This window comes from Ascaphus truei, chromosome 10, assembly GCF_040206685.1.
Source record: "Ascaphus truei isolate aAscTru1 chromosome 10, aAscTru1.hap1, whole genome shotgun sequence".
NCBI lineage: Eukaryota > Metazoa > Chordata > Amphibia > Anura > Ascaphidae > Ascaphus > Ascaphus truei.
In genome coordinates, this window is record NC_134492.1 from 60,123,348 (window position 1) to 60,150,921 (window position 27,574).

Sequence of the window (27,574 nt, forward strand, 5' to 3'; positions counted from 1 at the left end):
TGGAGGTATGAATATAAAGGAGTCCATCGGCGGAGTTCGGGGTTCCCAGAGTCCTCGAGGCTTGTACCCCCCCCTATCTGGGTTTTGTAGCCCTCTATTTTGGTCCAGTGTAGGACCATTAGTTAAAAAGTTCTGGGATGGACAGTAGGTCCATTCCCTCTATGTTGTTGTTATTTGTTTCTGCTCTGTCTCCCCTAACTTTTCTCCCCCCCCCCCAAGTTGTATCCCCCCACCCCCACCCCAGTGCCACCACAGATCAAAGAGCACGCGCCTCCCCTCCTTTAAAGCGGACCGTAGTAAGTCATCAGGATCAGGTAACGACACTGACGCACCCACCCTCCATCCCACCTATTGTGATAAGCAGAGAACGAGTCTTAATGTGCAATCTATGACTAATCAAATACCTATAAAAGGAGTCTCTTTAAATGTAAAGGGGCTAAACGGGAGTAATAAAAGGAGACTGGCTCTGAGAGAATTCAAGAAGATGCAGGCAGATATGTTATTCCTTCAGGAAACTCACTTTAACAGCCAGGACCCTCCTAACACTATTCGGGGTACTTACCCGTTAGCTTATTATTATTCTTTCTCTGAAAAGAGGAGTAGCTATTTTGTTAAAACATGACGTCCCATTTCAAATGGAAGAAATTATAAGGGATAAGGGGGGCAGATTTATAATGGTGAGGGGTCTTCTGTCAGGGGTTAGGCTAACCTGAGTAAAGATATATGCTCCGAACGATCAACAAATTGAATTTCTGAAATCAATTTTTAGAAGAAATTGGGGAGTCCCCCTCGGGAGATATAATATTTGGAGGAGATTTTAGTATGACCTTGAACCCCGATCTGGACAGATCCTCATCACCGCGACAAAAGATAGCGAACGATGTATTCAACAAAGCAAAACATTTTTAGGAAACTCATAAAAGATTTTACACTCGAAGACGCTTGGCGCATGAAGAATAAAAAACAAAGAGATTATATATTTGACTCTCCCCCTAACGATATTTATACAATAATTGACTATTTATTTGTCTCTGCGACTCTTTTGGTTCGGGTCACCCAGACAGATATAGGCCCTATAACATGGTCGGACCACGCCCCAGTGGGAATGGTCCTGAAACCCCCTTTTATTAGGCCCAAGGTGTTCCAGTGGCGTTTAAACGAGTCGCCTTTGAATCAGACGGGGATCGAGGAACAGATAGGGAATGTATTGGTAGATTATTTTAGGCTAAATAAAGACTCAGTTGAAAGTCCGACCACTGTTTGGGAGGCCCATGAAGCCTCTATTAGAGGTCAATTTAGCCCAATAGCTTCATATAGAAAAAGAGACAAAAAATGTAAACAGGGAAAACTTACGGCAACAATAATTGAAGTAGAACAGGAACATAAATCACGCCCGTGCAGGAAGATATATAAGCGTCTTTGCCAGACCAGAGAGGAATTACATAAATTAAGATAGGAAGACACAGAGAAAGCATTGTAGTGGACTCGTCAGACCTATTATGATAAGGGTAATAAAGCAGATAAGCTGCTCGCTAGCAAGTAAATTAAGAGGAGTCAAATCTTAAACGCAAGTCTCAGCGATAAAACGGGGTAACGGGGAAGTCACGCATAACCCTCTCCAAATTGCAGAGGAATTTTCTAAATATTATAATAATTTGTATAATCTGGACTCATCAGACCCCAACTTCAATAAAACATCCAGCGAACAAATAGATAGCTATTTACAGTCATGTGAACTCCCAAAGCTGTCTGCTGAAGATTTGGAGGGTCTCAATGCTAAAATAAATATGCTAGCGTTAAAACAGGTTATTAAAGGTTTGAAACCATCAAAAGCCCCAGGCCCGGGCGGATGTTCAAATATATACTATAAAAAATATTGGGGAATTTAAGCACCATATCTCTTAGATATGTTCAATAGTTTTCTTTCGGGTTCCCATATTCCCATGCAAATGTAAAAAGCAAATTTAGTAGTGATACCTAAAGAAGGAAAGGACCCAATGAGAAAGCTACAGGCCAATTTCACTTCTTAATACAGATTTAAAAATCTACAGTCAAATATTGGCGAATACATTCAATCCAATTCTGCCCCGCCTAATACATAACATAATCAGGTAGGTTTTATAAGCATACGTCAAGCCTCGGACAATACGCGTAAGATTATCAATATAATAGATTATATACAGTCTTCTAAACCCAAAGCGATATTATTGAGTTTAGACGCCGAAAAAGAATTTGATAGAATTAAATGGGATTTTCTGGATAGAACAATGCAAGAGTTTGGTTTTTCTGGTCCATTTTTAAAGGGGGTCCAGGCCTTATATGATGCCCCAACAGTTTTTATAAATTGCCAGGTGGGGAGTTAAACTAAATTAAAATCAGCAATGGCACTAGACAGGGTTGCCCATTATCTCCTTTGCATTTTGTGTTAACAATTGAGTCGCTGGCAATTAAAATTAGGAAGAACCCTAATATACAGGATATTAAGATAGACCAATAAAATAAAATAAAAGATAAAATGTCAAATTATCTTTGTCAGAATAATATCATCAGCAAACAATCTCTAATCCCCTGACTTCTCTTCCCAATTTACAAGAAGAGCTTTCTGGTTATGGCTCGCTTTCGGGCTATAAAATTAATGGGCCAAGTCAGAGCCACTAAATTTAACTTTATCAGATATTGAGGTAAAAATAATCAAATTAAATTTCAACTACCATTGGAATTCTGTAAGATTTAAATATTTAGGGATCTTTCTCACAGAAAACTACCAATATCTTTACAAATATAATTAACCATAGCTTTTCCCAAGAATTAAATGGGATCTTTTATTGTGGAATAATCACCAAATTTCTTGGAAGCGGCCGTATTATATCAGTTAATTATTACTATATCAGTTAAGACGAATGTTCGTCCTAAAACTGCTTTATTGTTTTCAGACACTACCGGTCTCTATCCCGATAAAATATATAAGGGATTTACAGAATAAGATTATGCAGTTCATTTGGGGTAATAAAAAACCAAGCGTTGCGAGATCAGTTATGATGGCACCCAGAGAAAGAGGAGGTCTGGTGGTGCCTGATATTAAGAAGTATTATTTCGCTTCCCACTTGAAACAGATAGTTTTCTGGGCATTCTCAGAATAATGAATATAGGTGGGTAGATTTAGAAAATATATTGAATAACTCCTCGGCTCTCCTGGCTCTCTTGTGGAACAATAAATCAGCAAAATGTTCCTTTTTGATTCGGCTGTAATAACAATTTTTCTTAAAATTTGGCCCAGGGTCAAAACTCATTATCCATTATTTTCAGCTCCCTCGAGATGTACCCCTATTTATGACAACCCTGACTTTGTTCCGCGTTGGTTTACAGGTACTTTTGATCTATGAAAGGCTACAAATGTTCGAGATGTGGGGGATATGCTATTGAATGCTAAATTGTTAAATTTCAGTGATTTTTTTCAGAAATACTCTTTCACGGGTGCTGAGGTGTTCAGATTTTTACAAGTTATCTCAGGCAGTTGTCTCCGGGTGGGTCTTCCCACAGGGTTCTGTATTCGAAGAATTGTGTAGAAAAAGAAACTATCAGTGGGGTCTTATCTCAACATTGTACCAAGTTTTTATTTCTCAGGAATTTAAGGCTCTCTGCACACACCGTTATATGGATCAATGGGCCCGTGATTCTCAAGCAGAGATTTCATGGGAAGATTGGCAAGATATTTGAGTCAATGCAACGAATACATCATTATGCACAATATCTAAAGAGAATATCTATAAAGTTATGTTCAGATGGTATCTGACGCCTCAGAGGCTGAGGCAGATTTATCCAGGGGCCACGAATCTTTGCTGGAGAGGTAGCAGTGGCGCTGGGGATATGGCCCTAATATGGTGGTTTTGCCCCAAAATACAGAGATTTGGGGTAATAGTTCAGAATCTCTCACGAGAAACTATTGGGATAAGAATCCCTCTAGATCCGCTTATAATGGTTCTGGGAAAGCCTCTAGATAATCTAACTCAAAATATATCAAAATGATTATTACCCATTGTGACCGCGATGAGACGTGCAATCGCAGGGGACTGGAAAATCCCCAACCGCCCTCCAGGAGAGAGGTTATTCTGAGAGTAAATGAGGTGCAATCTATGGAAAGAGTAACGGCCAAAGTGAGACCTAACACAAGGTCACTTCCCAAAGTACGGGAGCCCGGGCACTCTGGGGGGAATATGTGAATCTCCCAATCAGTTCTTGTCTTTTCTCTCAGAGTTGGTTAATTTGAGTAGTGTGCGGTGATGTGGTCATTTACTGTTGTTATATTTTATAATACCACGTTAAAAATGTGGTACTACCCTCCCCTCCTTTTTTTCTATTTCTGTATCCCCTTTCCTTTGTTTTTCTAAAAACTCAAATAAAAAGTAAGTTACAAAAAAAAAAAAAAAAGAAGAGACCTGTGAGGTTTGGAAAACTCTGTACATGTGAAGAAGAGACCTGCGAGGTTTGTAAAGGTCTGTACATGTAAAGAAGAGACCTGTGAGGTTTGGAAAGCTCTGTACATGGGAAGAAGAGACCTGTGAGGTTTGTAAAGCTTTGTACATGGGAAGAAGGGACCTGTGAGGTTTGTAAAGCTTTGTACATGGGAAGAAGAGACCTGTGAGGTTTGCAAATCTCTGTACACGGTTCTTCTCTCTACAATTAACTCTTTGTTGGCTCTGTACAAGCTTTCCTGGCGTGTTTCGGATTAACCTCTGCTGCCTTTGTTCCTTCCCAAACGCTGCACGGATAAGTGTTCAGTTGAAACGATGCCTAATGACCCTCTATGAGTTCCTGTGTTTGTGCTTTAAGCCCCGGTCCTCTTTTGATGGCTGGCCAAGTTTGGGGTGTTAATGACAGAAGCAGGAAGCAATAAGACGCAGCGGGCAGTGAGCTGTTCTTCCGGGCCGCCAAGTCCCCACATCACACGGCCCGGGAATCTACAGGCTGCAACCACCTACACAACAAGCATAGAGGTCCCGGATGGTCCTAGGGGTAAACACTATGTACAAACCCAGGAGTAGCCCAAATCTTTATTTACCTACCCTGGAGAATTACTGCGCTTTGTATTCATGAACCACAAGTCTATATCTTCATCTGTATTTTTTAATTCATTTTTTTTTACAAAACTACAGTATCAGCCTTATCTGATTTTATTTGTCCAGTCAACGTCCCCACAGTGAGGTGATATAACTAACATAGCGTTATTTCCCTCTCTCACCGTGAGATAAACCCCTATATTCGGGTCTGGATGGGGGTAACACCACAGTGAGGTGATATAATTAACATAGCGTTATTTCCCTCTCTCACCGTGAGATAAACCCCTATTTCCGGGTCTGGATGGGGGTAACCCCACAGTGATGTGATATAACTAACATAGCGTTATTTCCCTCTCTCTCACCGTGAGATAAACCCCTATTTCCGGGTCTGGATGGGGGTAACCCCACAGTGAGGTGATATAACTAACATAGCGTTATTTCCCTCTCTCTCACCGTGAGATAAACCCCTATATCCGGGTCTGGATGGGGGTAACACCACAGTGAGGTGATATACTGTAACTAACATAGCGTTATTTCCCTCTCTCACCGTGAGATAAACCCCTATTTCCGGGTCTGGATGGGGGTAACCCCACAGTGATGTGATATAACTAACATAGCGTTATTTCCCTCTCTCACCGTGAGATAAACCCCTATTACTGGGTGTGGATGGGGGTAACCCCACAGTGAGGTGATATAACTAACATAGCGTTATTTCCCTCTCTCTCACCGTGAGATAAACCCCTATTTCCGGGTCTGGATGGGGGTAACCCCACAGTGAGGTGATATAACTAACATAGCTTTATTTCCCTCTCTCACCGTGAGATAAACCCCTATTTCCGGGTCTGGATGGGGGTAACCCCACAGTGAGGTGATATAACTAACATAGCGTTATTTCCCTCTCTCTCACCGTGAGATAAACCCCTATTTCCGGGTCTGGATGGGGGTAACCCCACAGTGAGGGGATATAACTAACATAGCGTTATTTCCCTCTCTCACCGTGAGATAAACCCCTATTTCCGGGTCTGGATGGGGGTAACCCCACAGTGAGGTGATATAACTAACATAGCGTTATTTCCCTCTCTCTCACCGTGAGATAAACCCCTATTTCCGGGTCTGGATGGGGTAACCCCACAGTGATGTGATATAACTAACATAGCGTTATTTCCCTCTCTCTCACCGTGAGATAAACCCCTATTTCCGGGTCTGGATGGGGGTAACCCCACAGTGAGGTGATATAACTAACATAGCGTTATTTCCCTCTCTCTCACCGTGAGATAAAACCCTATTACCGGGTCTGGATGGGGGTAACCCCACAGTGAGGTGATATAACTAACATAGCGTTATTTCCCTCTCTCTCACTGTGAGATAAACCCCTATTTCCGGGTCTGGATGGGGGTAACCCCACAGTGAGGTGATATAACTAACATAGCGTTATTTCCCTCTCTCTCACTGTGAGATAAACCCCTATTTCCGGGTCTGGATGGGGGTAACCCCACAGTGAGGTGATATAACTAACATAGCGTTATTTCCTTCTCTCACCGTGAGATAAACCCCTATTTCCGGGTCTGGATGGGGGTAACCCCACAGTGAGGTGATATAACTAACATAGCGTTATTTCCCTCTCTCACCGTGAGATAAACCCCTATTTCCGGCTCTGGATGAGGGTAACACTAAGACATACTCACCGTCACGTTACTGGGAGATAACAGCACATGATGCTACAATAACGTGACGGTAACCCCATGCTAATGACATGTAGAACGGACGCTGCGTCTGCATATAATTAGCAGTGAGGAGACACGGTAAGCTCAGGAAACATCGCGCCCGCTCCTGGTTAGGTCACGTCCCGTTATGAGCCCGGATTTAACCGATCACTCCCTTAGTTTTTATAGCAGTCATGTTACAAGTATCTCTGCATCTAAATTTAGTAACATGGCATCTTCTTGCCTTCCGGAGACCAGAACGTTCTGTGAAATGGCCCCGCTGACGTGGTTCAATACCTGCAACTTCCTGTACCAGCACTTTAACCATGGCTGTGCTGGAAAGCTATGTAATGCGGCAGGCGGAACTTTATAAGGGTACATGTTAAAATGGATTTGAGGCAAAAGGTGACACTGTGTGCTCATTTGCATGTCATTACCCAGAATCCCTGGGTGCAGTGGAAACACTGTGTGCTAAGAGATAATGGGAAAGGATAGGGTTGCCGACCTGTCTCAGAACCCCTTGAGGACTGGAGCTGGGCCACTGATTGAGCCACCTGTGCTGAAGCAGGGAGATCCTGAAAACCTAACCATTATAACTTTTCTCTTGGCATACTTTTTTATTTTTATTATTCTTTTTGTTCACTCCCTATTCCCCTTACCTCCCCTCCTGTCCCCCCTTACCTCCCCTCCCGACCCCCCTTACCTCCCTCTCCCGACCCTTCCTCCCCTCCCGAACCCCCTTACCTCCCCTCCCGACACCCCTTACCTCCCCTCCCGACCCCCCCTTACCTCCCCTTCCGACCCCCCTTACCTCCCCTCCCGACCCCCCTTACCTCCCCTCCCGAACCCCCTTACCTCCCCTACTGACCCCCCTTACCTCCCCTCCCAAAACTCCTTACCTCCCCTCCAAAAACCCCTTACCTCCCCTCCCGACCCCCCTTACCTCCCCTCCCGAACCCCCTTACCTCCCCTCCCAAAACCCCTTACCTCCCCTCCCGACCCCCCTTACCTCCCCTCCCGAACCCCCTTACCTCCCCTCCCAAACCCCCTTACCTCCCCTCCCAAACCCCCTTACCTCCCCTCCCGACCCCCCCTTACCTCCCCTCCCGACCCCCCCTTACCTCCCCTCCCGACCCCCCCTTACCTCCCCTCCCGACCCCCCCTTACCTCCCCTCCCGACCCCCCTTACCTCCCCTCCCGACCCCCCTTACCTCCCCTCCCGACCCCCCCTTACCTATCCCTTCCTTGTTTGTATTGGATGGTGTTTGTTTTGTTGTTTGTTTTTTGTCTTTGTTGTTTGTCACCTGTTCACTCTCCTATCCGTTATTGCAGGGGTGCACAAACTGGGGGGCGCAGCAGTTACAGAGGTCCCGCGTTCTCCCCCAAGGCATTTAAATTAAATGCCGGGGGACCGTGCGAGGCCTCTATAACACACTTGCCTTCCAGCGACGCGTCGTCGTGGTAATCCGGCGTCACATGATCCCGCGTGTCTTTTGACGCTGAGCCACTGAATTTGCCACATGTGCTGAAGCAGGGATATCCTAAAAACCTGACCTATTGGTGGCCCTTGAAGACTGGAGTTGGCCGCCCCTGTTCTATTGGGTGGTGATTCATCCTGGTTTACTCCCCTTTGGCCGTTCTGGCAGTGGAGGGGTTACATTTAGAGCCGCAGATCAGCAGAGAAGTGGATCCGGTCCCTGCTCATTTCTTCTTACAAAGGAAAAGCAGCTGCATGAGTCAGTGTTTGCAACGACCACAAAACCGCCGCCGTGGACTAGTAACACTGACGTGTGAAAGAGCGCCAGTCACCATCATCATCCTCCAGGAAGTCACTGTACACACTGAGCAATGAGGCTCATTTTAAAATCCCGCAGAAAATAAACGGTCGGAAAAAGGGGCTTTTTTTTCCTAACCTTACATAACCTGGGTGCTCCCCCACCCCCAATGTCTGGGGACCCCCGGGTCAACTGGCTCTGGCACAGGCGTGTCCGTCAGACACAAAAAAGTAGTGGAGTCAGAGTGCAACACTGTGGCTTCCAACTGGTGACCCGGGTGGCCATATTTGTATTCTGGATGCCATGTTTTTAGTTCAGCCGCCATGTTTGTAGTTCAGACGCCATGTTTGTAGTTCAGACGCCATGTTTGTAGTTCAGCCGCCATGTTTGTAGTCTGGCTGCCATGTTTGTAGTCTGGCTGCCATGTTTGTAGTTCAGCCGCCATGTTTGTAGTCTGGCTGCCATGTTTGTAGTCTGGCTGCCATGTTTGCAGTTCAAACGCCATGTTTGTAGTCTGGCTGCCATGTATGCAGTTCAGACCCCATGTTTGTAGTCTGGCTGCCATGTTTGTAGTCTGGCTGCCACGTTTGTAGTTCAGCAGCCATGTTTGTAATTCAGCCGCCATGTTTGTAGTCTGGCTGCCATGTTTGCAGTTCAAATGCCATGTTTGTAGTCTGGCTGCCATGTTTGCAGTTCAGACGCCATGTTTGTAGTCTGGCTGCCATGTTTGTAGTTCAGCCGCCATGTTTGTTACATAGTTACATAGTTACATAGTAGATGAGGTTGAAAAAAGACTTCCGTCCATCAAGTTCAACCTATGCTAAATTTAGACAACAGATACTTTATCCTTTATCTATACTTATTGATCCAGAGGAAGGCAAACAAAAAACCCCATTAAGGGGAAAAATTAATTCCTTCCTGACTCCAAGAATTGGCAATCGGATTAATCCCTGGATCAACATCCTTCCCATGTATACTTATTTGGTATATCCCTGTATACCTTTCCCATCTAAAAAGATGTCCAACCTTTTTTTGAACAAATCTATTGTATCTGCCATCACAGTCTCCATGGGTAATGAACTCCACATTTTAACAGCCCTTACTGTAAAGAACCCTTTCCTTTGTTGCTGGTGAAATTTCCTTTCCTCCAACCTTAAGGGATGGCCCCGAGTCCTTTGTACTGCCCGTGGGATGAATAGTTCTTTTGAAAGCTCCTTGTATTGTCCCTGAATATATTTGTATATAGTTATCATATCCCCTCTTAGACGCCTCTTTTCTAATGTAAATAAATCTAATTTAGCTAGCCTCTCCTCATAAGTTAGAATGTCCATCCCCTTTATTAATTTGGTGGCTCTTCTCTGCACTCTCTCTAGTTCCATAATGTCTTTTCTTAGGATTGGTGCCCAAAATTGTACTCCATATTCAAGGTGTGGTCTTACTAATGCTTTGTAAAGGGGCATAATTATGTTTACTTCCCTTCCATGCATTGCCCGTTTGATGCAAGATAAGATCTTGTTTGCCTTTGCAGCTACTGCATGACATTGGGCACTATTGCTAAGCCTGCTGTCTACAAGCACTCCTAAATCCTTCTCCATCAAGAATTCCCCCAATATATCTCCATTTAATTTGTAAGTCGCCTTTTTATTCTTGCATCCCAAATGCATAACCTTACATTTATCTGTATTAAACCACATCTGCCATTTACCTGCCCACGTTTCCAGTCTCTCCAAGTCCTTCTGTAGAGAAATTACATCCTGCTCTGATTCTATTACCTTACACAATTTAGTATCATCAGCAAAGATGGAGACTTTGCTCTCGATCCCAACCTCAAGGTCATTAATAAACAAGTTAAAAAGCAGGGGTCCCAGTACCGATCCCTGAGGTACTCCACTCACGACTTTAGCCCAACCTGAAAAAGTTCCATTTATGACAACCCTCTGTTGTCTGTCCTTTAACCAGTTTTCAATCCAGGTGCACATATATTTACTGAGTCCAACTTTCTTTATTTTGTACACCAACCTCTTGTGTGAAACCGTATCAAACGCCTTTGCAAAATCTAAGTAGACCATATCAACTGCATTACCCTGGTCTATATTCCTACTTACCTCCTCAAAGAAACAAATAAGGTTAGTTTGGCATGATCTATCCCTCATAAATCCATGCTGACTATTACTAATAATTTTATTTTCCATTAGGTATTCCTGAATATTATCCCGTATTAAACCTTCAAGTAGTTTCCCTACTATTGAAGTCAGGCTAACAGGTCTGTAATTTCCCGGTTGTGATCTAGCTCCCTTTTTAGATATTGGCACCACATCTGCTTTACGCCAATCTTGTGGTACTGAGCCTGTGGAAATGGAAATTTCCAAACTAATGTTTGTAGTTCAGCCGCCATGTTTGCAGTTCAGACGCCGTGTTTGGAGTCTGGCTGCCATGTTTGCAGTTCAGACGCAATATTTGTAGTCCAGCGGTCATGAAAAAAACAAATCTGGGGAGCCAGGGGGTCTTTTGATGTTGGAGGGCAAGGGGGGATAAGCTCCGTGGGAACCCCCCTGCTTCAGACAAGGTTCTTTCTTTAAGTACAGTATACCTTTATGGGGGAAACTGCTTCTTTAAAGGCAGTTAAAAAATGATGAGTCCTGAACCACAACAAAGTTTTAAGAAAACTCAATAAATACAAATAAATGCGACAAAGTCATTAATTACCTTCATTTTCAGTCGCCGGACATTCCACTTTAAGCACCAAATCAAACGTTCTCTGCGGCTTTTCCCTGTAACGGAAGCAGACGCACATTACTACCACATAATACTACAGTACTCCAATACTCAGTGTTTCCAGCACTTCAGCACTAGAGAACCTTAATCTTGTCTGATAAGGGGGCGTCTCACGCACAGGGTTCCCTTCACATGGCCACCCCCGGCTGTCTGAAACAGAAGCAGAGTGGGCTCCGGTTCCGTTACGAGTGGCCTGAACGTTCCGGTGGGGGAACCTGTCCAGTCGTCCTTTAGAAAAGGAGCGTTTGTACCACGACGTACCTAGAACGTCAACAGGGCCATGAAGTTCTAGGTATGCCAAAAGGGCGCTGCAAAGTAATTAGTCCCTCCTATAACACATGCTGCTATACCAAGATGTCGTGTAAACGATTCGTCCACACGTAACAGGCAATAAAAAATGTGGGTTTTAAAAAACTTTGTGCAATCAGCTTTCTTAAAATTATTTGTGTCCCCCCCCCCCCCCCCCCCCCCCCCTACCCCAACAAGTTCACTTTTCACTTATCTGGTTCCTGTGTAAAAATGAGTCTGTTTCTATTTTCTCTGTGTCTACTTCCTTACAATGTTAAGCAAGACCCTTTTGTTTTCACTTGCAGTGTACGTCTACCCTCAACGTTTCCATTTCTTAAACGCTTTATTCTGCCGTCATTCTCCAAACCCAACAGTAGCAGAGAGACTCCCTGCTCTCTGTAATGCTTTACAAACAGTCTTATCACAAGAGATTGCACAAACACCCCAAAGCATTGGCTACTACGTAGACCTGTGTTTTTCAACAGGGGCTCCTATGAACACTTGGGTTTCCCGGCATCGCTAAAGAGTTCCCTGCAATTTTCAGGTAATTAAAAAATTGTACCAAATACAGAAGAATGTGCAATGCATCTGATCTCAGACGTGCTATAGAGAGGGTTGGGGTTCCTTACAATGCATCTGATCTCAGGCGCGCTATTAGAGAGGGTTGGTGTTCCTTACAATGCATCTGATCTCAGACGCGCTATTAGAGAGGGTCGGGGTTCCTTACAATGCATCTGATCTCAGACGCGCTATTAGAGAGGGTTGGGGTTCCTTACAATGCATCTGATCTCAGACGCGCTATTAGAGAGGGTTGGGGTTCCTTACAATGCATCTGATCTCAGACGCGCTATTAGAGAGGGTCGGGGTTCCTTACAATGCATCTGATCTCAGACACGTTATTAGAGAGGGTTGGGGTTCCTTACAATGCATATTAGAGAGGGTTGGGGTTCCTTACAATGCATCTGATCTCAGACGCGCTATTAGAGATGGTTGGGGTTCCTTACAATGCATCTGATCTCAGACGCGCTATTAGAGAGGGTCGGGGTTCCATACAATGCATCTGATCTCAGACGCGCTATTAGAGAGGGTTTGGGTTCCTTACAATGCATCTGATCTCAGACGCGCTATTAGAGAGGGTCGGGGTTCCTTACAATGCATCTGATCTCAGACGCGCTATTAGAGAGGGTTGGGGTTCCTTACAATGCATCTGATCTCAGACGCGCTATTAGAGAGGGTTGGGGTTCCTTACAATGCATCTGATCTCAGACGCGCTATTAGAGAGGGTCGGGGTTCCTTACAATGCATCTGATCTCAGACACGTTATTAGAGAGGGTCGGGGTTCCTTACAATGCATCTGATCTCAGACACGTTATTAGAGAGGGTTGGGGTTCCTTACAATGCATATTAGAGAGGGTTGGGGTTCCTTACAATGCATCTGATCTCAGACGCGCTATTAGAGAGGGTTGGGGTTCCTTACAATGCATCTGATCTCAGACGCGCTATTAGAGAGGGTCGGGGTTCCTTACAATGCATCTGATCTCAGACGCGCTATTAGAGAGGGTCGGGGTTCCTTACAATGCATCTGATCTCAGACGCGCTATTAGAGAGGGTCGGGGTTCCTTACAATGCATCTGATCTCAGACACGTTATTAGAGAGGGTTGGGGTTCGTTACAATGCATCTGATCTCAGACGCGCTATTAGAGAAGGTTGGGGTTCCTTACAATGCATCTGATCTCAGACGCACTATTAGAGAGAATCGGGGGTTTCTCAGAATTTCACAATATAATTATCGGGTTCCTTAACAACAAAAAAAGGTTACAAAACACTGACATTAAAAGTTTTTGACAAATCATTTAAAATACGTATACTTGTTTGATTTGTGCAAAAATGTTTCAGTCACCTACATTTCACCTATAGAACATGTAAGCTCCATTAGCTCACCTAGATAGGACTGAAGCTTTAACTACTCGAGCCCCTTAGGAAGTAGCCACCCCCGTGTGGGGCCCGTCACGTGACATCGCGGCTACGTCACGGCGCTCGTCTCTCTAGGGTGAGCTGGCGTTCAGCCAGCAGAGGAACGGGAGAGGCGGACTTACTTCTCTTCGCCATCGATTACGCAGCGGAATGGTGACCGCTATGTGATGCGGCGGCCCGGGCCACTCTGCATACAAAGGGTTAACGTATATCCTGGGTTTGCAATAAATGTTTGCATTTAACCCTGTGTGTCCCCTACGCACATTCTGCAAGCACACTGGGGCCCTGCCCCGAAGAGCTTACAATCTAATGCCGTCGCCCGAGGCGATAAAGTCTCTACACAAGGTCTGCTGCAAGTGGCACTTGAACGGGGACCCCCTACATCCTTCACCGCAGCCTTCGTGAGGCGCTGCTTACACCGCGGTCGCAACGCAGCGAAGATCAGGCCGCCATTGCAGCACAGTCTGCAGAAAAGAGCAGCGCACCCGAACCCGCAAAATCTGGCTTTTTTTTTTAAATCATAATTTTGCTAAAAACTACAATGAGATTTATCGCTGGATGAGCAAGACTATTTATACAAAGTACTACTACTAATAATAATAATAATACTACTAATAATACTACTAATACTAAAAGGAGGCCACGGGACTTTAACCCTTACACGGCAAAGCGGTCTTGTCATTTTTTTTCTTTATTCTTTAAAACCAGGAAATCCCTCAAAATTCCAGCCACGCAAAAGCAGATCATTCCGAGGGCGCGGAGCGCAGATTCCCGCCATGACACAATGTATGCGTTGAGCTTCTGGGAAGTGACCGTTTTTAGACGGCGTTCATCTCAAGGAAATGCGTTTTACGAATGTCACTTCTTTACACATCCCCTGGCGATGCTATTCCTTTGCCCGCTAACAAACCCCCTTCAGAGCAGGCGGACAAAACGCTGGCGCCTGTGTACGAAGCGTCGCAAACACATTTTGTGGAGCAGATTTTTCAATTTCTTGTGCGCACAGAAATGGCGGCGCTGGGCGCACAGAAATGGAGGGGCTGGACACACAGAAATGGCGGCGCTGGGCGCACAGAAATGGCGGCGCTGGGCGCACAGAAATGGAGGGGCTGGACACACAGAAATGGCGGCGCTGGGCGCACAGAAATGGCGGCGCTGGGCGCACAAAAATGGAGGGGCTGGACACACAGAAATGGCGGCGCTAGGCGCACAGAAATGGCGGCGCTGGGTGCACAGAAATGGCGGCACTGGATGCACAGAAATGGCGGCACTGGACGCACAGAAATGGCGGCGCTGGACACACAGAAATGGAGGGGCTGGACACACAGAAATGGCGGCGCTGGACACAGAGAAATGGCGGCGCTTGACACACAGAAATGGCGGCGCTGGGCGCACAGAAATGGCAGCGCTGGGTGCAAAGAAATGGCACTGGACGCACAGAAATGGTGGCACTGGGCGCACAGAAATAGAGGGGCTGGACACACAGAAATGGCGGCGCTAGGCGCACAGAAATGGCGGCACTGGACGCACAGAAATGGCGGCACTGGACGCACAGAAATGGCGGCGCTGGACGCACAGAAATGGCGGCGCTGGACACACAGAAATGGAGGGGCTGGACACACAGAAATGGCGGCGCTGGACACACAGAAATGGCGGCGCTGGACACACAGAAATGGCGGCGCTGAGCGCATAGAAATGGAGGGGCTGGACACAGAAATGGCGGCGCTGGGTGCACAGAAATGGCGGCACTGGACGCACAGAAATGGCGACACTGGACGCACAGAAATGGCGGCGCTGGACACAGAAATGGAGGGGCTGGACACACAGAAATGGCGGCGCTGGACACACAGAAATGGCGGCGCTGGCGTACAGAAATGGCAGCGCTGGACGTAAAGATGTTAATGGGATGTACTAAAAAAACGGAAATAAATTGTTTACGTGTGACCAACAAAAGGTCGAAAATGCATCAATATCGCCCGCCGCGTTTCACCCTAAAAAGTCTGTTTATATGGATAGCGCAGAATGAGGTTGCACGGCGATTATAAACAATACGGCACTAATACTGTATTAGATATTTACTAATACTGGTTATAAATAAAAATACACACTATTCTGTTTCCATTCAAATTCTATCGGCGTATTGGTTCTATGACATTTGGGATCTGTAATGACTTGTCTGACGATGGCAGGAAATACGTTTGGACCAGCACCTTACAAACAGTCTTATCTCAGATAAGATCAGGCAGACCACATAAAAACCTAAATAGTCTATGAAAAGCACTTAGTTGCTTCAGAGATATTAAAAGCCTAAAAAATATTACAATTGGCATATTTCTAAAAAATAAAAAAGCGTCAACCGCCCACATTAAAAACACCCGTCTGCAATGATTGTCATGTTGTGGTTTTTTTAAGTAAGTATCTTTAAGGGATCTTTTCCAACTCTGTTTTTATTGTTTAAATCCGCTCGGGAGATGGGCATGCGAAGTCTGTCCCGGGGAGTTAAAATGGAGCTCTCTCCAGAGCCCAGTGCAATCTAAAGGTTGCCATGGTGACATCAGATGCTAGTTTGATTACTACTGTTCATTCTGACCCTATAAGGCAGGGGTGTTCCTCAAGGGCCACCAACAGGTCAGGTTTTCAGGATATCCCAGCTTCAGCACAGGTGGCTCAATCAGTGGCCCACCCGTGCTGAAGCTGAGACTGGTTGAGTCACATGGGCTGAAGCTGGGACAACGCCAGTCCTCAAGACCCCCAACAGGTCAGGTTTTCAGGATATTAATGCTTCAGCACAGGTGGCTCAATCTGTCCAAGCTGCAGCACAGGTGGCTCAATCAGTCCCTGCTTCAGCACAGATGGCTCAATCAGTCCAAGCTTCAGCACATGTGGGCCACTGACTGAGCCACCTGTGCTGAAGTAGGAACTCCTTTTTCTCATCGGGAACACTAGAATTCACTACAGTACTGTATATTATTAGCCATTGAGGCACCGAAGAGGTTACGGATCCTTGCTGAGTGGCCCGGGTGACTCAGCTGTCTAATAATAGTATTTCTGGACACAGACTATATTTAGACACAGGAGGAGTACGATTGCATAACCTGATCTGTATGAAAATACTGTCTGGTAATAACACACTACACCATGAAAAGCCAGCCGCGGGCAGCAACGTTTCTTTGTTTTTAGCTTTAGGACTGTCCCTTTAACCCATTAACCACGTGCCTGTCATTAGGTCACTTTGCCCCTACGTGGGACTGTCCCTTTAACCCATTAAACACGTCCCTGTCATTAGGTCACGTTAGTGGGACTGTCCCTTTAACCCATTACACACGTCCCTGTCATTAGGTCACTTTGCCCCTACGTGGGACTGTCCCTTTAACCCATTAAACACGTCCCTGTCATTAGGTCACTTTGCCCCTACGTGAGACTGACCGTTTAACCCATTCAACACGTCCCTGTCATTAGGTCACTTTGCCCCTACGTGGGACTGTCCCTTTAACCCATTAAACACGTCCCTGTCATTAGGTCACTTTGCCCCTACGTGGGACTGACCCTTTAACCCATTAAACACGTCCCTGTCATTAGGTCACTTTGCCCCTACGTGGGACTGACCGTTTAACCCATTCAACACGTCCCTGTCATTAGGTCACTTTGCCCCTACGTGGGACTGACCCTTTAACCCATTAAACACGTCCCTGTCATTAGGTCACTTTGCCCCTACGTGGGACTGACCCTTTAACCCATTAAACACGTCCCTGTCATTAGGTCACTTTGCCCCTACGTGGGACTGACCGTTTAACCCATTAAACACGTCCCTGTCATTAGGTCACTTTGCCCCTACGTGGGACGGACCCTTTAACCCATTAAACACGTCCCTGTCATTAGGTCACTTTGCTCCTCCGTGGGACTGACCCTTTAACCATGTCCCTGTCATTAGATCACGTTAGTGGAACTGGCCTTTTAACCCATTAAACACGTCCCTGTCATTAGGTCACGCGCGTGTGTATGTATATGTGCGTGTGCGTGTGTACGTATATGTGTGTACGCTTGTGTGTGTGTGTGTGTATGCATAATGTGTGTGCGCGTGTATATGTATATGTGTTTGCATGTTTATGTATATGTGTGTGTGTGTGTGTGTGCGTGTGTATATGTGTGTACGCATGTTTATGTATATGTGTGTGTGAGCGCGTGTGTATGTATATGTGTTTGTGTGCGCGCGTGTATGTGTATGTATGTGTGTGTGCATGTATATATTTATATGTGTGTGTGTGTGCGCGTGTGTATGTATATGTGTGTGTATGTATATGTGTGTGTACACATTGTGTTCAGAAAAACGGGACACCTTTTATTTTTTATCATATCTTGCAGTTAAGTCACTCAATTTTCATACAAATTTGAGCTATTATTGGTCTAGATTATTACATTTCAGAATGATTTCTCATCTTCCGGCGTTTCAGCAGCAGGAGGAGGAGGGGATTATCAACACACACCTTGAACTCCAACTTCATAGTAATCTCAGTGTGTCAGATTAGATGACATCAATGTAACACATTTCCAAACTACGATGGAAAAACTCCTATTTTGCTGACATCATACAGTGACATCATGTTAGTTAACCTCAGTCGATGGTGTACATTGTGCTTCTTATATAGTGTAAATCTACACAACAGACCTACAATTGTGCACATTCTCATGGAGATTGAGCGAGAAAAGGGGTCCCTTTTTTCCTGAACATGGTGTGTGTGTGTCTATATATATATATATATATATATATATATATATATATATATATATATATATATATATATATATATATATATATATATATATATATATATATATATATATATATATATATATATATATATATATATATATATATATATATATATATATATATATATATATATATATATATGTGTGTGTGTAGAGGTATCAGTACCGTGTTAGCCGAGCTTCAATAATCAAAAAATAAATAGATGATACCGTTCTGTGGCTAACGAAATGCTTTTATTTGTGCGAGCTTTCGAGATACACTGATCTCTTCTTCCCGCGATGTTACAATGAATGAAGCAAGCAAAAGCTATACTATAAACAGTGTCTATTGGAATGTTATCTGTGCTGTTCCTTCCCCCGTGTGGATGTGTTTTATGGCTAGAGGTGTCAAAAGGTTACTGTGAAAGCAAGTGAAGAAAGAGTGTGTATGTGTATCAGTGTGAATAAAAATGAATGGAGAGCCCACAGTATATACAGTGCTTTACAAAAGGTGTGTGTGGAGTGGGAGTGGATATAAATGGTGTGGGTGGGTGTGGAAATGTGAGAGTTTGTAGCACAACTAAAAGTGTGTGTGGATACTATGTGGTCCCTATTGGTGTATAGGGATGGAAAAACAAGGAGTATTAGTATGTGAGAGAGACAGCTGTGTGTGCATACATATAGCACAGTATGTACAGACATGGCCTTTAGCGCTCATGGGACGAGAGTTCACTAGTGTCAGTAATTTCGATCTCTGTTTAGGCCACTGCTAAGTGTCCCGAACAGTTGCATAAATTTGTATTCATGCAACCGTCTCTCTTTCGGGGTTTTAAGATTACCTTTGAGTATGGCAACCCTCAGATCGTTCATCTTATGGCCAGAGTCAGAGAAATGTTCGCCAACAGGACTGTCTCTTGTACCGCGTGTGATGCTGTGGCGATGCAGGTTCATTCTCTTGTTTAGCCCCTGCCCTGTCTCACCTATGTAGTAACAGCCCCCTGGGCATTTCATGCACATGATGAGGTACACGACATTGCTGGAAGAACAGGTGAACCTTCCTCTGATTTTGTATTCCCGATTCCTGTGTGGTATTTGTATTGTTTCCGCTGTGTGGAGCATTGCGCAGATTTTGCATCTTGGGTCCTGGCATGGTTTCGTCCCGCATTCAGTTGTACTGCTGAATACTTTACTCCTCACCATAATATTCTTGAGATTATGGGGTTGTCTGTATGATAATAAGGGTGCTTCAGGGAAGACCTGTTGCACTCTTGTATCTTCCTGGAGGATGGGTTGTAGTTTCCTGGCGATCTTGCGTAGGGCTTCTAGGTGTGGGTTATATGTGACCACCAAAGGTACCCTGTCGCTTGTCTCCTTCTGTTTGTATTCAAGGAGATCACTTCTTGGTATTCTGGTGGCTTTGTGAATTTGCTGGTCTACAATTCTGTGGTTATATCCACGGTTTATAAAGTCTGATCTCAAGGCTTTAATCCGCTGGTCTCTGTCTGCTGTGTCGGAGCATATCCGGTTGTATCGTATGGCTTGACTGTAGATGGTTGCATGTTTGGTGTGTGTCGGGTGGAAGCTGTTGTCCCTCAAATAGCTGGCTCTGTCTGTAGGTTTGCGGTATACAGAGGTCTGTAGTTGGTTGTTCTTTATAGTAATGGTGGTGTCTAGGAAATGTACTTCATCCGGGGAATGGGTGAGTTTGAGGTTGATGGTCGGGTGGAAAGTATTGAAGTTGTCATAGAACTGTAGGAGGTCCTGTTCGCCAGAGGTCCAAATCAGGAGGATGTCATCGATGTAGCGAAGGTATGTAAGGGGTTTCAAGTGACAGGTGGACAGAAAGTCACTTTCAAGTTATATATATATTATAAAGGACCTGCCTCCATAGGACCTTATAAATAGGAAAAAAGTGTATTCCAGCGGGTCAACGTCTTGACCTTTGCCTTGACCGTGCACTTATAATAAAGAGAGCTGAAGAGGTCTTCTACACGAACGCAGATAACACAGGGCATGATCCAGCAGAGGAGGAGAGAGAAGGAACCACCTTCCAGAAGAAGTGCAAAGGCAACACAATCCATGAAGAATGGGCAGGCTCCCGGGGAAGATGGAATCCCAAGTGAAAGCTTGAAAGGAGCTGGGGAAGAAGTACAGAAAGTCCTTGCAAACCTCTTTACATACTGCTTTAAGAACAGGAAAATTCCAGAACAATGGAGCAATTGCATCGTTATCCTCATCCACCAGAAAGGAGACAAAGATCTAAAGAACTACAGACCCATCAGTCTACTTCCAATCACTAGATATTTCCAAAGATGCTCACTAATTGGCTACAACACACCCAGGACTTTGCCCAGTCTAGAGAACAAGCGGACACCATGTCACCAGGATCAGTGTGGGAGTGCGGCAGGGAGACACCGTGTCATCAGGATCAGCGAGGGAATGCGGCAGGGAGACACCGTGTCATCAGGATCAGCGAGGGAGTGCGGCAGGGAGACACTGTGTCACCAGGATCAGCGAGGGAGTGCGGCAGGGAGACACTGTGTCACCAGGATCAGCGAGGGAGAGCAGCAGGGAGACACCGTGTCACCAGGATCAGCGAGGGAGTGCAGCAGGGAGACACTGTGTTACCAGGATCAGCGAAGGAGTGCGGCAGGGAGACACTGTGTCACCAGGATCAGCGAGGGAGAGCATCAGGGAAACACCGTGTCACCAGGATCAGCGAGGGAGAGCAGCAGGGAGACACCGTGTCACCAGGATCAGCGAGGGAGATCATCAGGGAGACACCGTGTCACCAGGATCAGTGAGGGAGTGCGGCAGGAAGACACCGTGTCATCAGGATCAAGGGAGAGCGGCAGGGAGACACCATGTCACCAGGATCAGCGAGGGAGTACGGCAGGGAGACACCGTGTCATCAGGATCAGCGAGGGAGAGCAGCAGGGAGACACCGTGTCATCAGGATCAGCGAGGGAGAGCAGCAGGGAGACACCGTGTCACCAGGATCAGCGAGGGAGAGCGGCAGGGAGACACCGTGTCACCAGGATCAGCGAGGGAGAGCGGCAGGGAGACACGTGTCACCAGGATCAGTGAGGGAGTACGGCAGGGAGACACCGTGTCATCAGGATCAGCGAGGGAGAGCAGCAGGGAGACACCGTGTCACCAGGATCAGCGAGGGAGAGCGGCAGGGAGACACCGTGTCACCAGGATCAGCGAGGGAGAGCGGCAGGGAGACACGTGTCACCAGGATCAGTGAGGGAGTACGGCAGGGAGACACCGTGTCATCAGGATCAGCGAGGGAGAGCAGCAGGGAGACACCGTGTCACCAGGATCAGCGAGGGAGTGCGGCAGGGAGACACCGTGTCACCAAAGCTTATCACTGCAACACTTAAAGAATTGTTCAAGACATTGAATTGGGAAGAAAAAGAAATCAAAATCTAAGGAGAATATTTGAGTCACCTCCGATTTGCAGATAACATTGTTATTTTTGCCACAAGACCAGAAGATCTCCAGCAACACATCGGAGAACTCGCTGAAGTAAGTAAGAGTGTGGCCTCCGTATGACGCGCAGTGAGACCAAAGGGGTCAACAGATGTATCACCTCTACAGAGATCGAAAGGAATAGAACTAGAAGAAGTGGAAGACCATGTCCACCTTGGCCGGCAAATAACAATAGCTGGGAACCTTTCTAATGAAATCAATAGGAGAATGGAGATGGGAGTGCGGCGTTCAGGAGAAACAAGACAATCATTCAAGGGAAGAGTTCAAGGTAACTCTTGAAGTTCTGGCAATACAACTGTGAGACCCCTACATAGTCCCTCAAACCTGACTGGACCCTGCTCTTGGCCTCTCTCACCCATACCCTCCCTATAATAACCGCCCTCTCCTTCTTCCTCGCTGTCCTGGCACGCCCGTCTCCTCCGCCGCCTGCTATCCACCATCCACCATTTCTCTAAGCAAGTCCGCCACTGGGTGCTGAACCTGGCAGGCGATATATCTGGCATGTGACATCATACTGGTGACATCATAATCAGTTGCAGACGTCTTGTACAGCTAACCCTTGAATTGAAACATACCTAAGCCTTACCTAAGCCTAAGCCATACCTCCTTCCCCTGCTTCACACTCAGTGCCAGTCAGTGTCTTTACTCGCTGAGCCGCTCCTTCTCCTGCTTCACACTCAGTGCCTGTCAGTGTCTGTACTCACTGAGCCGCTCCTTCCCCTGCTTCACACTCAGTGCCAGTCAGTGTCTGTACTCACTGAGCCGCTCCTTCCCCTGCTTCACACTCAGTGCCAGTCAGTGTCTGTACTCACTGAGCCGCTCCTTCCCCTGCTTCACACTCAGTGCCAGTCAGTGTCTGTACTCACTGAGCTGCTCCTTCCCCTGCTTCACACTCAGTGCCAGTCAGTGTCTTTACTCACTGAGCCGCTCCTTCCCCTGCTTCACACTCAGTGCCAGTCAGTGTCTGTACTCACTGAGCCGCTCCTTCCCCTGCTTCACACTCAGTGCCAGTCAGTGTCTGTACTCACTGAGCCGCTCCTTCTCCCAAAGCCAAACAAACAGACACGCTTTCTTAATGATAGTATAGATATATCCCACCTAGCCCTGTTGTATGTATGTATATTTTGTGTATATATAGATAGGTAGATAGATAAACTCCTATATATACACTATAGATCTATATACAGCAGGTCTCAGCAGATACGCACGCGCACACGCACACGCACACGCACACAATCATGTTTTAAGTTATGGGTGGGTGAAAAAGGCAACAAGAAACCTCCACCGTATTGCATATAGCAAATAGAAAGATCACTTGTGAGCACATTCACCTGTCTCAGACAGGTCTGCACCCCCGCCTATCACCATTATCCCCAGCATAGTGTTTCCACTGCAGCAAGGGATTCTGGGAAATGAAATGCAAATCGAGCACACAAAAATGCAAAGCCAGCAGTACAACCAACCTCACACTGAGGATACCCATTAAGGTTGAAACATGTCTGTGAATGTTTTCCCATGCTGTGCTTTAAAGCTGTGTTAACAGCAAGCATTAGCTTATATGGGCTCCATGTAACAATGGTTTTTCAGACAAAAGGTGACACGGGGTGTTCATTTGCATGTCATTTCCCAGAATCCCTTGCTGCAGTGGAAGCACTGTATGCTGGGGATAATGGTGATAGGCAGGGGTTGCAGAACTGTCTGAGACATGTGAATGTGCTCACAAGTGATCTTTTCATTTGATATATATATATATATATATATATATAGCAACTGTAAATATTACTGTATTACTGTATATATATATATATATATATATATATATATATATATATATATATATAATTTAAAAAAAAAATATATATATATATATATTCCTGTATATACACAGGAGCTGCTCCCCTCTGCTCAGGACCAGCATGCTAAGGGTTAACATTTGCTAGTAATTTGTGGAAAGTCAACCCTACCCACTGGAATGTTAATGAGCCAAGAGGTCACAGAACTTTTTGTTCACAGCTGCATTGAAAATCAACCACCCAAGTGTACATCTGCTTTGCCCAAAGGCGGACAGCCTTTGGCAAAAGGCAGCCAAAGGATGTTAGCCGTTTGCTGCCGTTCGCTGCTGTTTGGTGATGTTAAAGCTGCTCTATTTCAATCTGAAACTCACCAGCCTTTTATCCCCTGTACCCAATTGTCCAACTGTATCTGTCCATGCAATGTATGGGAATTGACAGTATAACCCCTGTTCATTTAATGTAACCATGTATTGTTATAACTCTGTGCCCAGGACATACCTGAAAACGAGACGTAACTCTCAATGTATTACTTCCTGGTAACACATTTTATAAATAAATATACAGTATATATCGACATTCTGTAGGTTACACCTGGTCCTGCTGTGTGTGTGCGTGTGTGTGTGTGTGTGTGTCTGTGTGTATATATATATATATATACAGTGTTCGACAAACCTATACATTTGCTCGCCCCGGGCGAGTGGATTTAACCCCCGGGCGAGTAAATATTGGCCCAAGCAGCACACGTTTGGTACTAGGTGGCGAGTAGATTTTTTTGTGTGGCGAGTAGATTTTTTGGTGATTTGTCAACCACTGTATATATATATATATATATATATATATATATATATATATATATATATATGTATGTTATGTATGTATGAAAAGAAACGAGGCAGCGAATCATAATCAAGCCAGTCAGGGCAGGTATAGAAACAGATAAACATACTGTATCCCAGAGAGCGAGGAGGCAGAACGCCTGCCAGGTCCAAAATAGCTCAAGTATAAAGTACACCAAGAATAACACCGTGCGCATCCCTGGGGAGGGACCAGTGCGCCCCCCTGGGGAAGGGACCAGAGAGCGCATCCCTGGGGAGGGTCCAGAGTGCCCCCCTGGGGAGGGACCAGTGCGCCCCCCTGGGGAAGGGACCAGAGAGCGCGTCCCTGGAGAGGGTCCAGAGTGCCCCCCTGGGGAGGGACCAGTGCGCCCCCCTGGGGAAGGGACCAGAGAGCGCGTCCCTGGGGAGGGGCCAGTGCGCCCCCCTGGGGAGGGTCCAGAGCGCCCCCCTGGGGAAGGGACCAGAGAGCGCGTCCCTGGGGAGGGGCCAGTGCGCCCCCCTGGGGAGGGTCCAGAGCGCCCCCCTGGGGAAGGGTCCAGAGCGCATCCCTGGGGAGGGGACCAGAGCGCCCCCCCTGGGGAAGGGTCCAGTGCGCCCCCCCTGGGGAAGGGACCAGAGAGCGCGTCCCTGGGGAGGGGACCAGAGAGCGCGTCCCTGGGGAGGGGCCAGTGCGCCCCCCTGGGGAGGGTCCAGAGCGCCCCAGGGTCCAGAGCGCATCCCTGGGGAAGGGTCCAGAGTGCCCCCCTGGGGAGGGGACCAGTGCGCCCCCCCTGGGGAGGGGACCAGAGAGCGCGTCCCTGGGGAGGGGCCAGTGCGCATCCCTGGGGAGGGGACCAGAGCGCCCCCCCTGGGGAAGGGACCAGTGCGCCCCCCTGGGGAAGGGACCAGAGAGCGCGTCCCTGGGGAGGGGCCAGTGCGCCCCCCTGGGGAGGGTCCAGAGCGCCCCCCTGGGGAAGGGTCCAGAGTGCATCCCTGGGGAAGGGTCCAGAGTGCCCCCCTGGGGAGGGGACCAGTGCGCCCCCCCTGGGGAGGGGACCAGAGAGCGCGTCCCTGGGGAGGGGCCAGTGCGCATCCCTGGGGAGGGGACCAGAGCGCCCCCCCTGGGGAAGGGACCAGTGCGCCCCCCTGGGGAAGGGACCAGAGAGCGCGTCCCTGGGGAGGGGCCAGTGCGCCCCCCTGGGGAGGGTCCAGAGCGCCCCCCCTGGGGAAGGGACCAGAGCGCGTCCCTGGGGAGGGGACCAGAGAGCGCCCCCCCCTGGGAAGGGACCAGAGAGCGCGTCCCTGGGGAGGGGTCAGAGCGCGTCCCTGGGGAAGGGACCAGAGAGCGCCCCCCCCTGGGAAGGGACCAGAGCGCCCCCAAAAAGGTGCATCTTATTCTTGTGCACCTTAAACTTGAGCTATTTCGGATGATCACTCCTCACTCTTTGGAACAGGCGGCAGTATATGAAGTATATATCACTCAGTGTATATACCGTATATATACACACACACACACACACACACACACACACACACACACACAAATCACACCCTGTGTAGACAGTATAATATATATATATATATGCAAATACAACTGTATGCTCCTGTGGAGGGTTTTTGTCACTTTTTTTACTCACCATAACTTAACTCAGTATTATGGTATATATATATATTACCCTGTGTATACAGTATGCAGTCTATATATATCGCCCGATGTATACAGTATGCAGTCTATATATATCGCCCGGTGTATACAGTATATACAGTATGCAGTATATATATATCTATATATATATATATCTATATATATATATATATATAGATATATATATATATATATCTGAGTATACAGTACAGTATATATATATATCACCCTATGTATACAGTATGCAGTCTATATATATCGCCCGGTGTATACAGTATACAGTATATGTATATATGTCTCACCTGGTCCTGCTGTCCATACTGAGCTCATTTCGGTCACAGTCACCGCAGGGTGAGATCGCTGCACATGCCTGTCACACGGTCCCTGTCACACTGTATATGTCTGTGTGTTACAATGTGACACTGTATCAGACTGTGCTGGAAGTCCGGCATCTGTGTGTCACACAGAGTCTACATTTCCCTCTGTATATCCTCAACCTCTGTCACAGTCTCCTGTCCCTGTCTGTCACACTGTCCCCTGTCCCTGACTGTCACACTGTCCCTGACTGTCACACTGTCCCCTGTCCCTGACTGTCACACTATCTCCTCTCCCTGACTGTCACACTGTTCCCTTTCCCTGACTGTCACACTGTACCTGACTGTCACACTGTCCCCTGTCCCTGACTGTCACACTGTCCCGTCCCTGACTGTCACACTGTCCCCTGTCCCCGACTGTCACAATATCTCCTCTCCCTGACTGTCACACTGTCCCTTGTCCCTGGCTGTCACACTGTATCACTCTGTCCCTGGCTGTCTATTGCACAGTTCTGTCTGTCACTCTGTCCTGCATTAAGGCTTGTCTCTCTGTGTCACTGTCCCAGGCTGTCTCTCTGTGTCACTGTCCCAGGCTGTCTCTCTGTGTCACTGTCCCAGGCTGTCTCTCTGTGTCACTGTCCCAGGCTGTCTCTCTGTGTCACTGTCCCAGGCTGTCTCTCTGTGTCACTGTCCCAGGCTGTCTCTCTGTGTCACTGTCCCAGGCTGTCTCTCTGTGTCACTGTCCCAGGCTGTCCCTCTGTGTCACTGTCCCAGGCTGTCTCTCTGTCCCAGGCTGTCTCTCTGTGTCACTGTCCCAGGCTGTCTCTCTGTGTCACTGTCCCAGGCTGTCCCTCTGTGTCACTGTCCCAGGCTGTCCCTCTGTGTCACTGTCCCAGGCTGTCTCTCTGTCCCAGGCTGTCTCTCTGTGTCACTGTCCCAGGCTGTCTCTCTCTCTCTCTCTCCCTCTGACCAGGAAGTCGCCGGTGAAGCCTCCGCTGACGTCACAGAGAGAGCGAGAGAGGGAGGGTGAGGGTGAGAGGGAGAGAGAGAGAGGGGGGGAGGGAGAGAGGGAAGGAGAGGGAGAGAGGGAGAGAGGGAAGGAGAGAGGGAGAGAGGGAAGGAGAGAGGGAGAGAGGGAAGGAGAGAGAGAGAGGGGGGGAGAGAGGGGGGGAGAGGGGGGGGGAGAAAGG

General features: G+C 47.0%; 1 protein-coding gene across 1 annotated transcript in view; it reads right to left on the reverse strand.

Moving 5' to 3' along the window:
- The window catches only part of DENND1B (DENN domain containing 1B), a 160,547-nt gene extending 133,200 nt beyond the window's left edge, over positions 1-27,347 (reverse strand). The window contains exons 1-2 of the mRNA XM_075615498.1: positions 26,373-27,347; positions 11,242-11,306 (exon numbers count right to left, since the gene is read on the reverse strand). Of these exons, the coding sequence (XP_075471613.1) occupies positions 11,242-11,306; positions 26,373-26,389 (82 nt within the window). The 5' untranslated portion in view covers positions 26,390-27,347. The remainder of the gene's footprint in view (positions 1-11,241; positions 11,307-26,372) is intronic.
- Between the last annotated feature and the right edge of the window lie 227 nt (positions 27,348-27,574).